The 13,233-nt window shown below is 36.0% G+C and overlaps 1 protein-coding gene across 5 annotated transcripts in view; it reads left to right on the top strand.

Moving 5' to 3' along the window:
- Positions 1-13,233, top strand: part of LOC123546923 (uncharacterized) — an 80,995-nt gene that overhangs the window by 50,865 nt on the left and 16,897 nt on the right. For all 5 annotated transcript variants that reach the window (XM_045333579.2, XM_045333577.2, XM_045333576.2 and 2 more), the window contains exons 4-5: positions 4,674-4,814; positions 7,892-8,069. In XM_045333579.2, the coding sequence (XP_045189514.2) occupies positions 4,674-4,814; positions 7,892-8,069 (319 nt within the window). The remainder of the gene's footprint in view (positions 1-4,673; positions 4,815-7,891; positions 8,070-13,233) is intronic.

Raw genomic sequence — 13,233 nt, 5'->3', positions numbered from 1 at the left:
TTTAGCTTTTCTCATGGCCACGAGATGAAATAAAAATTTCACAGTCATGTCCTCTCCGTGCTTTCGTACTTTTCAGACAAAACATGAAAATTACTATATTAAGAAGCATATTATTTATGCAACTCAAGTTTCAAGATTGTAGTAAACGATATCAAGTCGACAATAGAAAAGCGGCATTATACAAAGACGGAGCGGGGTTATTTATGACAACATTCATAAGTTTTATTTGGTATTAAAATGAGCATTAAGATTTATGTGACTGCTCTTTAAATTTCGCTTTATTATCTGAAGTTTTAATATCTTAAGCCACGTAATAAATGAAATTGTATTTTAGTATTAATGAAATGCATGTGTTGGCTTGAATGAATTATTTTTAGTGTAGAATGAAACTTTACCCACTGTAGCTAGTACAGTCCGCATATTGAAGTGTAGCATATTTAGAGGGCCGGAGAGATCGATGGAACTTGTTTGTTAGCATCCGTAATGTCGCAATATTATGTGTTTGAATGCGTCAAGACGTCACACGTCATTCTAGACGCTTTCCCTTGAACGCGATCGCTGTTTCCTATTACTAGTTTTAAATTTTACAGATGTACGGAGCCATCTCCTTCATGGTTTTTCCTTTAATAATTTATTGAATAAGACCTCTCAGTTAATGAGTTGTGGTTTGCAGGTTTTGTTTTCACGAAATTCTCGTGATTATCTATAGAATATATCGTCTGTTGACCGCCAGAAGGTGCTGTCAGCATAATTATGAAATAAGAAGGCTATTAGCACCATCTGGCGGTCAACAGACGATATGTATCTAGCGCAAATACTTACTCTTGCATTATATACATCAGTGCCATTGTACAAAACCATACACCCTGTGAAAGTGGTGGTTTCTGACTGAAAAATCTAATTGTCTTGCCATTTGTCTGTCCTATTACTCCTCGAAAGTTATTTAAGCGAAAAGACAAATAGACAGTTCTAGAGAAACTCCTCTAGATGCAATTGCCTATTTCTTTATATTATGTTTTCTCTAAGAGATACCATCACATTAAATTTCACGTTATCTGATTTTCAGGAAATTTCTCTGTTCCGTTGTATTTATTTTGTAAAATGAGCGATGGTCTAGTTGCCAAAACCTCTTGGAAAATGGCGGTTTCTATGTTTGTTCTGGAAATGAGGCATCATAAAACTCGCGAGATCTCGTAGAATGACGTCGCGGAATCTGTCATTGTCTCTGACTTCTGTTGATAAATAGCAGGAAATTTGACAGCTATATTACATGGGAACTAATCAATAGGAAATAACGAGATATTTCGGCTTCATGTCTTTTATCAGCGTCTATCAAACTGTCCGAAAATGTTCGTTTAGACGAATTGCCTGTCAAAGGGGACAATACGTAAACAGTGAACCGTTCTGCAGCAGGAAAAACGTTTTTTCATTAAGTCTCTACAAAACGTCCAATCCATTAACAGATTGTTTCCGAACATACAGTCCTGCCGAGTAGTTCTTCTAACAAACACACTCCCAGAAAATACGTTTATGATTCATAAGTTCCTGGGACGTGCGCCCTTTCAAGTTTATATGTATGTCATCCACATAATATCTACTGGTCGAGTTCAAGGAAGAGTTATTTCGTAGTTTTCTCAGTTGATGTGGCAAAACAGTGTTATTTATGTCACATTCCCGGGTTACCGTCAACGAAAGGCCGAGTTCTATAGAGACCAGCCGAAGATTAGTGTTCGAATCTGAATACAATGTCTTAATAATTTGAATACTGAACAATCTACCTAATTTCAAACTTCTTACACAATTTTTTTCTTCAGTCAGTAGAGCATTAGATCGGTATGCCAAGGCCTCGGGTTTGAGTCCCGATTTGGCTACAATCTGTTTCATTCCGTGATATGTAATGTTCTACATGTCTTTATTAACAGTACACTGAAACCTGTAAATAAAAACAACAGTTGAGAGAACCATCAAAATAACAGTTCACTGAAATAACAGTACACTGAAACCTGTAAATAAACACAACAGTTGAGAGAACCATTAAAATAACAGTACACTGAAACCCGTAAATAAACACAACGATTGAGAGAACCATTAAAATAACAGTACACTGAAACCTGTAAATAAACACAACGGTTGAGTGTACACTGAAACCTGTAAATAAACACAACGGTTGAGAGAACCATTAAAATAACAGTACACTGAAACCCGTAAATAAACACAACAGTTGAGAGAACCATTAAAATAACAGTACACTGAAACCTGTAAATAAACACAACGGTTGAGAGAACCATTAAAATAACAGTTCACTAAAATAACAGGACACTGAAACCTGTAAATAAACATAACAGTTGAGAGAACCATTAAAATAACAGTACACTGAAACCTGTAAATAAATACAACGGTTGAGAGAACCATTAAAGTAACAATTCACAGGTTGAAGTACACTGTCTAAGCCGAGACATGTGATCGTCCTCCACCATTATAGCATGTTAATTCTAAACTCTTTACAGTGATTTTAAATTCTTATAAAATAGTTATAAGAAATCATAAAATGTTGAGAACCTGCTTAGTTCTTACTGGGATCAAGACAAAAATCATCTACATGTGCATCTGCTATGCAGTTCAACACTGTTGGTGCATTATATTCAAAATATTTTGAAAAGAAGTGAAACAGTGTGAATACTGTAAAAGCAGAAATTTTCGCGAGGGTTTAAATTTCGCTATATTCGCGAGGCCCTACATGTCGCAAAAATTAATCCTTGCGTAAATATTCACCATCAGTATAATTCAAATTCAGATAGGATACCATTTTTACAATTTCGCGAATATTAAACCTCGCGAACATACTCGCAAATTCGCCAAATTTTGACCCAGCGAAAATATATGCTTTTTAGTACGAGAATGAAACCAGTCTTTTATGTTATATATGAGCATTTGGGCTGCGAAAAGAAACTGTAATAAAACGGATAGATTAAAAAGAGCAAAGCCAAGATTTAACAGGTGCATGATTCTTTCAAGATTTTATACATTTGTTAACTACACATGGATGAATTAGCTGCTAAAACAATACCTGCAATACAAACGTATTTCTATTATGCAGCAGTTGAGAAAATTTTCTAAACAGAGTTGGTGTATCGTACAGCTAAATCTTGATTTAGCTCAGATTTTCTCCATTTTACAAAACCTCAGTGGGATTTGAAAGCTTTGGTCTATTTTGCTTGTTTTTAAAACAGAAATCCTGTCGTAAGACCGGCTTTTTCGTGCACACGAGTACTCAGCGTATTATCTCTGTTGTGTATCATTTGGGTTAATCTGGCTACCAACTAGATAATCTTTTTAAAATTATCTTATCATTTCTCTTATATATTCTGACCGATCTTTCTTCGCTTTGAGAAGAAAAGGGGCATAATTATACAAAATCTGAATAGCCTCAGGAGTTATCTCCTATGAACAAAACACGGGGTCTGATCACGGACTACATTTGGGTTGTAAGTGTACCGTTTGTGCGCGCACTCATTTAAAAATGAAGTGTGCATGCACGAGTATAAAACTTGCTTCAACATTTTTCTACTGCTGTTTGTGCATACAAGATAGTCAAGGTTGAAAATAATTATATTTCCAAATGTTCCCTTAAAGTTTCCGTAGTATGGTTAAGCACGTAAATGAATAAAATTGTTTGACGCTCTGGAAGCGATTCAATGTACGTAGTCTACAAACATGAAACAATAGAGAGAAAATGTCAGGTTTTTGCTATCTGCATTATAAACAGAACATTTTTCACCCTCACCGGACACAAAAGATATGCACGTGCCATTCGTTATCGGTGGTAGTGTTAGAGTTATCTTTATTGTGCGTCAATCTTTAATACTGAAGAGAAAAACAACACGATACGGTGGTCAGTATTTCCGAAACAACAGATGGAACACCGCACTAGAGATGTTTGCCGTATAAACATGTCAATATTCTTTAGTTGTGAGTGAAGTATATGCCATGTGTTTGCCAGTTTGTTTTATAAAATTGTTTTAATGAGAGCAAATAGTCTAAAGAACTGGTTAATTGACATAAAGAATTGTAAATCAAAAATGTAGTATTTATCTACCGGTTCGACTGTTGATTTTTATATTAGTTTTCTTTTCCTAAAAGCCATAAAAGCATTGAATTGTGCTAATCAATTCCGCTTTTAATGAAGATGCTTTTATCGAAAAAATATTTCTTTCCTTTGTAATTTACTGCCTTTAAAGTCTTCGATCAGACGAACGAACTAAATCTGTTGAGACCAAAAAATCTTTATCAGTGTTTGTTCCTTCCTTTTCTCAGGAAACAGATTTCTCTATCAAAGTGGATTCGAAGCGCAGATACTGTCAGTGTAATCTCTATTTCCCCAAACACAACTTTCTATGTTTTGTTGTTGTTGTCTCTATTAACGCATTTATTAAACGAAACCATATTAGAACACGTTGCTGAAGAACGCTTTGACTAAACATTCCTCAAGGCAGCCTTGGTCAAAACTAGCCTGACCATCGACAGATGACGAAAAGTTGTTTGTGGGAAATATCACCGTATTGATATGCAGCATATGGATTTTTTGTGTCTTTTCTAAAACAACTATACGAAAGAAAATGAGAACGTTTTTGCTAAGTCATTGTAAATAATTTTCAAATTTGTAATTATTTCAGGGTTATATTTAAATGGATGACAACAAAGAACCTTCATGCAATACAGTTTGAGAAGTATCCCCATGGTTCGGCAGAGGAATTGTTCAAGACCCTTCAAAACAAGGAGACTACATATGCCAAGGTGTTTGCTGTTATCTGTGGGTGAGTAAATATCTTGCACATGTTTTTATGCTGCCAGCAAAATGACATATTCTGTTTCATATCAGTGCAATTATAACCATCCAGCGAACTTGCCAATGGTCTGCAGTTTAAAGAATGTACTTTCCCTTTCCGAAAAAAAAATACCGATGATGACACTTGCCCGTTACTTCAAATTTATAGCTGGAAAAGTTATAGTTAATTTGCCTGTTCCTTCACCTTTATAGCTTGAAAACCGTCATAGTTCACTTGTCCGTTCCTTCACCTTTATAGCTTGAAAATCGTCATAGTTCACTTGTCCGTTCCTTCACCTTTATAGCTTGAAAACCGTCATAGTTCACTTGCCCGTTCCTGCACCTTTATAGCTTGAAAACCGTCATAGTTCACTTGTCCGTTCCTTCACTTTTATAGATGGAAAACCGTCATAGTTAACGTGACTGTTCCTCAACCTTTATAGCTTGAAAACTATCATAGTCAACTTGTCAGTACCTTCACTTTTATAGCTTGAAAACCGTCATAGTTAACTTGCCCGTTCCTTCACTGTTATAGCTTGAAAACCGTCATAGTTAACTTGCCCGTTCCTTCACCTTTATAGCTTGAAAACCGTCATAGTAAAGTTGCCCATTCCTTCACCTTTACAGCTTGAAAACCGTCATAGTTAACTTGGCCATCCTTCAACTTTATTGCTGGAAAACCGTCAAAGTAAACTTGCCCGTTCCTTCACCTTAATAGCTTGAAAACCGTCATAGTAAACTTGCCTGTTCCTTCACCTTTATAGCTTGAAAACCGTCATAGTTAACTTGCCCGTTCCTTCACCTTTATAGCTTGAAAACCGCCATAGTAAACAACTTATCCGTTCCTTCACCTTTACAGCTGGAAAACCGTAATAGTTAACTTGCCCGTTCCTTCACCTTTATAGCTCGAAAACTGTCATAGTTAACTTGCCCGTTCCTTCACCTTTATAGCTCGAAAACCATCATAGTTAACATGCCCGTTCCTTCACCTTTATAGCTTGAAAACCGTCATAATTAACTTGCCCGTTCCTTCACCTTTATAGCTTGAAAACCGTCATAATTAACTTGACTGTTCCTCAACCTTGATAGCTTGAAAACCATCATTGTCATCTTGTCTGTTCCTTCGCCTTTATAGCTGGAAAACCGTCATTGTTAACTTTTCCGCTCCTTCGCCTTTATAGCTGGAAAACCGTCATAGTTAACTTTTCCGCTCCTTCGCCTTTATAGCTGGAAAACCGTCGTAGTTAACTTGCCCGTTTCTTCATTTTTATAGCTGGAAAACCGTCATAGTTAACTTGCCCGTTCCTTTACCTTCATAGCTGGAAAACCTTCATAGTTAACTTGTGTGTTCCTTCACCTTTATAGCTGGAAAACCGTCATATTTGACTTGTCCGTTATTCATCTTTATAGCTAGAAAACCATCATAGTTAACCTTGTTAAAATTACTCTAGAAAAGAAAGTCACTATTACATAGAAAAATAATTGAAACTGCAAATGACCGAGCACATGATCAGCACTCAAAATATATTCATGATAATATTATGTAAGTTTGTTGTTTTCTTTTTATAAGAGAAACAAAGCAAAAATTGCGTTCTATTGACTATATAAAATCATGTAAATATTTCTCGAATATGAGTATTCTCAATTTATAAACTTGTTTAGACAAGTGTCGCTTACATTCACAGTGATTGGCTATCTAACATTGTCCAACGACCTGATGAAATGCGATCAAGATTTTTTTTAACAAAAAAAAAGAGAACATTTTTGCGTGGGCCGGGTCAATTGATCGTATCTGCATGCCTATGTAGATCACTTTTTGTATCTAACACATGTTTATCTAGGTGTTAAATGGATCGTCAATTGTACTGACGACAAAATCAAGATGTTACTACATATTTGACACAAGGTTCATATTTTGTGTGATTTTTATGTCTTAAGGCGTGATACATATGGTGTCTTTATTTGTCAGTTTATCGCATTTTTAACGCTTTTTAATTTACAAAATATTGTATATGCGAGATTTTACGGTGGAAATTGATGTGCAGCAATATAATAACATTGTAGCAATATTTGCGTCTTGTTAACTTGTTAATCGGAAAAAGACCTGACATTAAAGTTGTTATAATACGTGGCTCAGTTTTTTAGTACGTAGGTTAAGGGTCACTAAAGAGAACCATTAAGAACGACCAGTACACATCTGATTGACTCATCTTCAGAAAACGTCTGTTTTCCAACATGGACGAAAAAAAGAGAAAGAAAATAGACGACTGAATATTTCCTAGTCAGTATACAAGCCAAATGCGGTGTATGAACCTAACAGAGACATTGTGTGATTTGGCTTTTGTACGCACATTGTTCAAATATTTTGCACCATTTTTTATGTAAAAAATAACAAGTCTTGATAGTAGGATATAGGCTTGCATATATAAATGAAAGTTTATGTGATTGAAAAAAGAAACATTGATTTAAATGATCTGAAAAATACATAGTTAGGACAACTACACGCACCACGTTTGTGCGAAGGGCCCTGAAGGATTCCATAGGTTTAATCATAGGTCATGCAATGAACTGTTTACGTGTTCTTATTTAATTTAATAAAATTATTACATGCGTGAGATTATACATGATATAATTACAATGTATTTGTAACACGGGAAATGTGTTTTTCGCGGAAGATCCAACTTGAATAAATTCCTTATAACAATATCATAACCAACATTGGGAATGGATTTAGCCAGCTTACGCACGTATTTAATTGTTCGATAACTGGGCTATATATATGTGTTTACATTCAAGTCTGCACAGATGATTTATTCATCTATTTATTGCCAAGCTGGTGATAGATAACCAAAATATTGTTGGCGCTGTGTCTGAAATGTCTTCTAAGTGGTCAGATGTTTAAGCTGGAAGTCGCTGTTTCCATCTATAGCCGAGGTCACAAAGCTGCCTGAATCGACACAAGACTTATTTAATAAGCTTTATTTATAATTGACCTAAAATATATTAGAGTTCACATGAGAATACCAACTTGATGATATCACTAACATGTTTTAATAATTTATGCAGGTATGCGGGACTGTACTGTGTTGTACTTACGGGGTATGCAAAAGGAAAAGACTTCAAACCTGGAGACTCTTTCAAAGGGGAGTCGAACCACAGTTGGAACGCCGTGTACATCGATGATAACTGGCATTTGGTGGACTCGAAATGGGCAGCCATGGCACGGAACAACAATAACACCAGTGTAAGTGCCGTTATCTGTTTGTATGATAATTTTAATAATTTTAAAACTATTTTCCAGAATAACTGAAAATGAATACCTTCGAAATGTCGGCACAGATGTTACAACTTCGATTCATGAAAAGCACCGTGGCGTCTTAAATAAAACTGAAAGGTTTGTGCCAGGCTTTGAAGGAAATGTTCTTAGTGCTTTAGTTGTACGAAAACATTATACTAGTATGCCAAGACCAGTACCAGTATGGCATATTCCGGTATACCGTTATATAACCAGTGATTCCAGTGTACTTCAATTGTAGCAGATGTCAGTTGTTTTTTTCTGGAAATACGGTTCCTGGAACGTTTCATATTAAAAAAAACGGACCTGAAAATATCTTACTTGTAGAAAATTAAAATTCATAGTCAACTTGTTACAAAGCATATATTCTTCAATCCAGTACTTCAACCCGCGAAAAAAACATGCCCAAATCGGCCGCTTTTTTCCTATTGGCCATAAAATGTTGGGGGAAAGGCTAGCGGTAAATGGCCACCTGTTTTCATCAAAGTGACGGATTTCTTTGGGAATTCATTTAATAATTTACAATGAGATAGCATTAATTAAGTTAATTTAGAGATGGCACCTAAAGCTACGTGTTCAACGACAACAGCAGCATATCAAGTGCAAAACTGAAGTGCATATCGCTTCTCTCACACTAGCAATATTTTAACATAGCAATATACCCGAGTCTGTGAGTAATTTTTAAAAGTTGAGATTATGAAAACTTTGGATCATATTCGTAAAGGCCGTAAGCTCCGTAAAAATACTTAAAGGCCGGATAAGGCCGAAAAATCTGCGTTCCCGACCTCGAGCTCCTATAAAAAATCGAATGCAGCCTTCCGTGACTTCAGATTGCAAAGTAAGGGCATTAACTGGTACTGATGCGAAACAAACAAGACAAAATGTACCCACAAATAAACGATCATAGCCAGAACGACCCTTTAAACAGAACTATGCCATTTTGTGTAAAACTATATCTCTAGCTTCATCTCTGGTCTTAAAGATGCGCCACAGAGTAACTGTATTCTTTTGTTTTCCGTGATGGTAATTATACATGATTTGCATGGAAAAAGTGAGAAATACAAGTATCTAGTTACATTTTGACAGTGATAGATATTATGCCAGGAAGATATGTTTAATGTTTAAACATTTAATTGAGCAAATAAAGCAGTATGCACATTACTTGCTGTATGAAATTGAGTTTAGACCACACTGTTTCCACAGTGTAAAACAGTTATTCATTTTACTTTTTTAAAACTGTACTGACAAAATATTGACTGAAGAAGTTTGCATATGAAATTGTGAAAACATATTGATTCACGGGTGGCCTAAATTGTCCGCCTGTCATCTTGGAGTATAACTGCATTATCAGAATGATTTTCACGAAGTTCATGTGGAAAGAAAAAGTAGGTCACTAAGTTGTGGTGGGTCTTTAAAGCCCTGCTCCGCGGCTATTCGAATTCTATTGTGTGTATGCAACCCATGATTATAATAGGTAACTGTTAACGGCCACGCGCCACACTTTATTTCATAGTTCATAGTCAGGATTTTCATGCTTTTTCGGTGACAATTTAAGGTTAAAAGGTAGGACTGGAGCAGGTCTTTAAATACTCACAAATTGCAGCTGACAGCAAACAGGACCTGTTGGTGTAGACTGGCTTCCGTCCCTATGTTTGTTCTGTCCATTTACAGTTGAAGTAACTCCAGCAGGTTGTTTCTGTATTAAAATTTTTATTGCCCCTGGCTCCAAACATATGTATGGTTTAACCATTAGATATAGGGGCAAGGGACAGTAAATTTGAAAATTCCACAAATCTGCGTTGATACCTGTGCGGAAAAAAAAATTATTTAAAAAAATCCAGCTTTGAGAAATGCCAGGAAAGTGTAGAGCGGATGTATTTACATATACTTAGCTCTTCATCATGTGACATTTTCAGCCTGCCGATTCCGTTGTTTCTATTATAAAAACGAGTAAAACTCCGGTTTCAGGACAATAAATTTTGAGGCAAAAATGGCCCAAAATACACACCTTGCGTCGCACTGTAGCGTATTATCTTAAAACATATGTATGGTTTTAATAAAGCATGTGACCAGACGAAAGTAATGGTGGGAAGAAAGGTGTTTCATAACCGTTTACTTTTTCCGCAAATTTCAGCTGAATCTGGATGGATGGCTTACCGTTTCCGTTTCGTCTGACTTCCGTTACCCCGAGTAAGAATTTAGGCCAGGCCGGTCGTCTACATCGATTCAAGCATTTATTTATTTTACACCATAATTACTCGTCCGCAGGAATCCTTAGTTCTATAAATATCATAAAAAAAACAGTTGAATATAAATGCCTATAAAATACATCTGCCTATTTTATTCAAAAAGCGTACCTGGGACACAATACGAAACTGGCCCCTGGCACTTAAAAATGTACTAAATAACCATGTAGCTATGGAGCTAGGCTACGGTTGGGGTTGTATAACCTGCTTTGACTGTGTATCATGTTCTGAAATCTGATATCCAACAAGCTGATAAGAACAGACAATTGCCTTCTGACCGGTCATTTTTGAGCAAACATTCTTACAGAAAGTGCGTAAAAGTTAAAACAAATCATCTGGATATTTCACAGTCTAGCCATAGTTTTGTGTAAACAATTTGGATTATATGTTAATATTATATGTTATCAGTCATAAGTAAGGGATCATTAAAAAGTGCTTAACAGAAAGGAAAGCAGTCAACAATATATAAGAAAAGGCACAGGAGTTAAATTCTAGACAAGACCAAATACAGACTTTCACACAGCGTTTACGAAACTCGGATACACAAGAATTACTGAATTTATCTTGAGATGACAATCTGCAGACTGAGACCAAAAGCCAACACAGACAATACTTGCAATATAAAAAAAATTGGATGAAAATGTAATATTTAATATCTTAAACCTGGAAGAACTTGTGAAGTCTTTAAATGGACACATATGCGATCAACCACACCTAGAAAAACAAAAACCCTGACATTACTGGACATTGCATACATTAGCTGTGAAACTTTTCACCTGGCGAGGTATATGTGTTAAACCACGTGGTCCCTCGGCTGTGTTATGAAGTCACAAATGGGACCATCAGGTTGTCATGCCTAAATATCAAAACACCAAATCGAAATTTTAACTTCTGAATAAAATGAACGTCCTGATTGAAACTACAACACAAAAGCATAAAAACAAATGATATCTAACCAGGAATATCATGCAAGAATAACATCTCTTGCAGGAAAAGAGAAAATAGCTGACGCCAAGTGCGATACTTCCTTTTCCAGAAGACCACAGGCTGGAAGTGAAATGGCTCAACATACCTATGCTCCACTAATTGAGCATACAAGTCCCGAGAGAAACATTTCATCAGCACAGTAGTAGCAAATAAGCACTGTATGAAAAAAAAACTGCATTCGTTAAAACTGCAAAACAAATGTTCAAGTGATGCTTCCATTTCATCAAGTGAAAATATTCTGCGAAAACAAAATCTTGACAACAGGGCTAAAGGAGGTCATATCAAAGTCCGATCACTGACAACCGACTCGAGTTCACAAGTTGCGAAGGCATTACGAGACTATAATGCAGAGATGTCAGATATTCAACACTATACCTAAGTGCCTTTGAATAAACGCGTCAAAAGTTTTAAACTAGGCATACAAGAACACTTATGTCCAAAAACTGACTACTTCTTTGCGCACACGGGTGCGCATGGAGGAACTGCAAAATCTCCATGGACTTAAGCAAAATACTAAAGACTTCATTGGAAAAGGCAATTGAACTCTTAAAGTATTGTTCATTGTGCTATTGGACCTCGCAAACTTATCAGTTTGTTCCAGTCACCTAAAGGGTTGTAATACTTTCTTACCATTTGGCTGTCATCTGTCACTAAGTAAACCTAACGACGATAAAAAGACTAAAGATACAAAACTGTTCTAGGTAATAATGAGAAACCTTTGTAATTTATATATCACCTAGTATCTGTGAAAACTTGCACTCAGTAACATTTATATTACACAATGGAACAGGAACTTTCCCGGCTCGTACTCATGAAATATGGGCGGCCGTCTAGCAACTATACTTTAGGAAAATCAGCTTGGACCAAAGCACATGTGACTTGTCAGACACCGTATGCGTCTGGAGCTACAAGTATGGTGAACAACATGCGTATCACGAAGGCAGAAAGCAAACAAATCTTCCGTCCACATAGAAAATACCCAATACCACGACTACGGTTTACGTGTGTGTTAACATTAAAATACTGAATAAAATAATAAAAAAAAGCGCAAAAACAAAAATCAACAAAAAATGAAGTGAATCTAGGATTTATCTGTTACATATGACAATTACCTACATCTTGGACACCTGCTGTGACTTGTGCTTTCTTCTTAGACGGCAATACTTGCCTACTGTTATTAACTTCACTCAGTTCAAGACTGTTAGGGCAAATTGTGACACACGTAATGCATTGGATAGTTAAATAATTATCTTGATTTGATAGTGAAAATCTTGATTTGATAGTGAAAATGCCTCTCTTGATTTAATAGTGAAAATTCCAAACGATGTACTGAACAGACAATCTAACACGTTTACGTCTGTACCAACCGTAACGGTCAACATCATCTGTCCAAAACGTAGTTTTTAACTTGGACATGTTTTCCGGAAAAAAGTAACATTTCTCTAGTGGCAGCTTTATGGTTGACCGAGAAAACTGCAAAGCTATACTTAAAGACTGAAAAAAAACGAATAGTTGAATACATTCCATGATTCTTAAATTACTAGTATGTATACATTCATCAGCATTAAATACTTTACAAAGCATTGCTGTTGTTACTTACGTATTTTACTAATACGAGCAGCCTCCTACTACATCTACGAGGGACAGCTTACACCCTAAATTAATCAAAGCACTGAGACTACTGATCGGGCGGTGCATTTCAGCTGTATTTTCCCTAAATTAAAAACAAATATCTGCAAAGATAACATGGACCTGAAATGCAACTCACCAGTATACATGTATATGGTTATGTACCTAAACTGGTACAAGCTACCGCCAAACTCTATAAGATCTAAATTCATACCTTGGCAGTCGACTCGAAAAATGTCTTCGAAAGAAAA

This window comes from Mercenaria mercenaria, chromosome 9, assembly GCF_021730395.1.
Source record: "Mercenaria mercenaria strain notata chromosome 9, MADL_Memer_1, whole genome shotgun sequence".
Lineage (NCBI taxonomy): Eukaryota > Metazoa > Mollusca > Bivalvia > Venerida > Veneridae > Mercenaria > Mercenaria mercenaria.
Note: the sequence above shows the minus strand (reverse complement) of the source record. Positions and strands in the feature narration are given on the sequence as shown.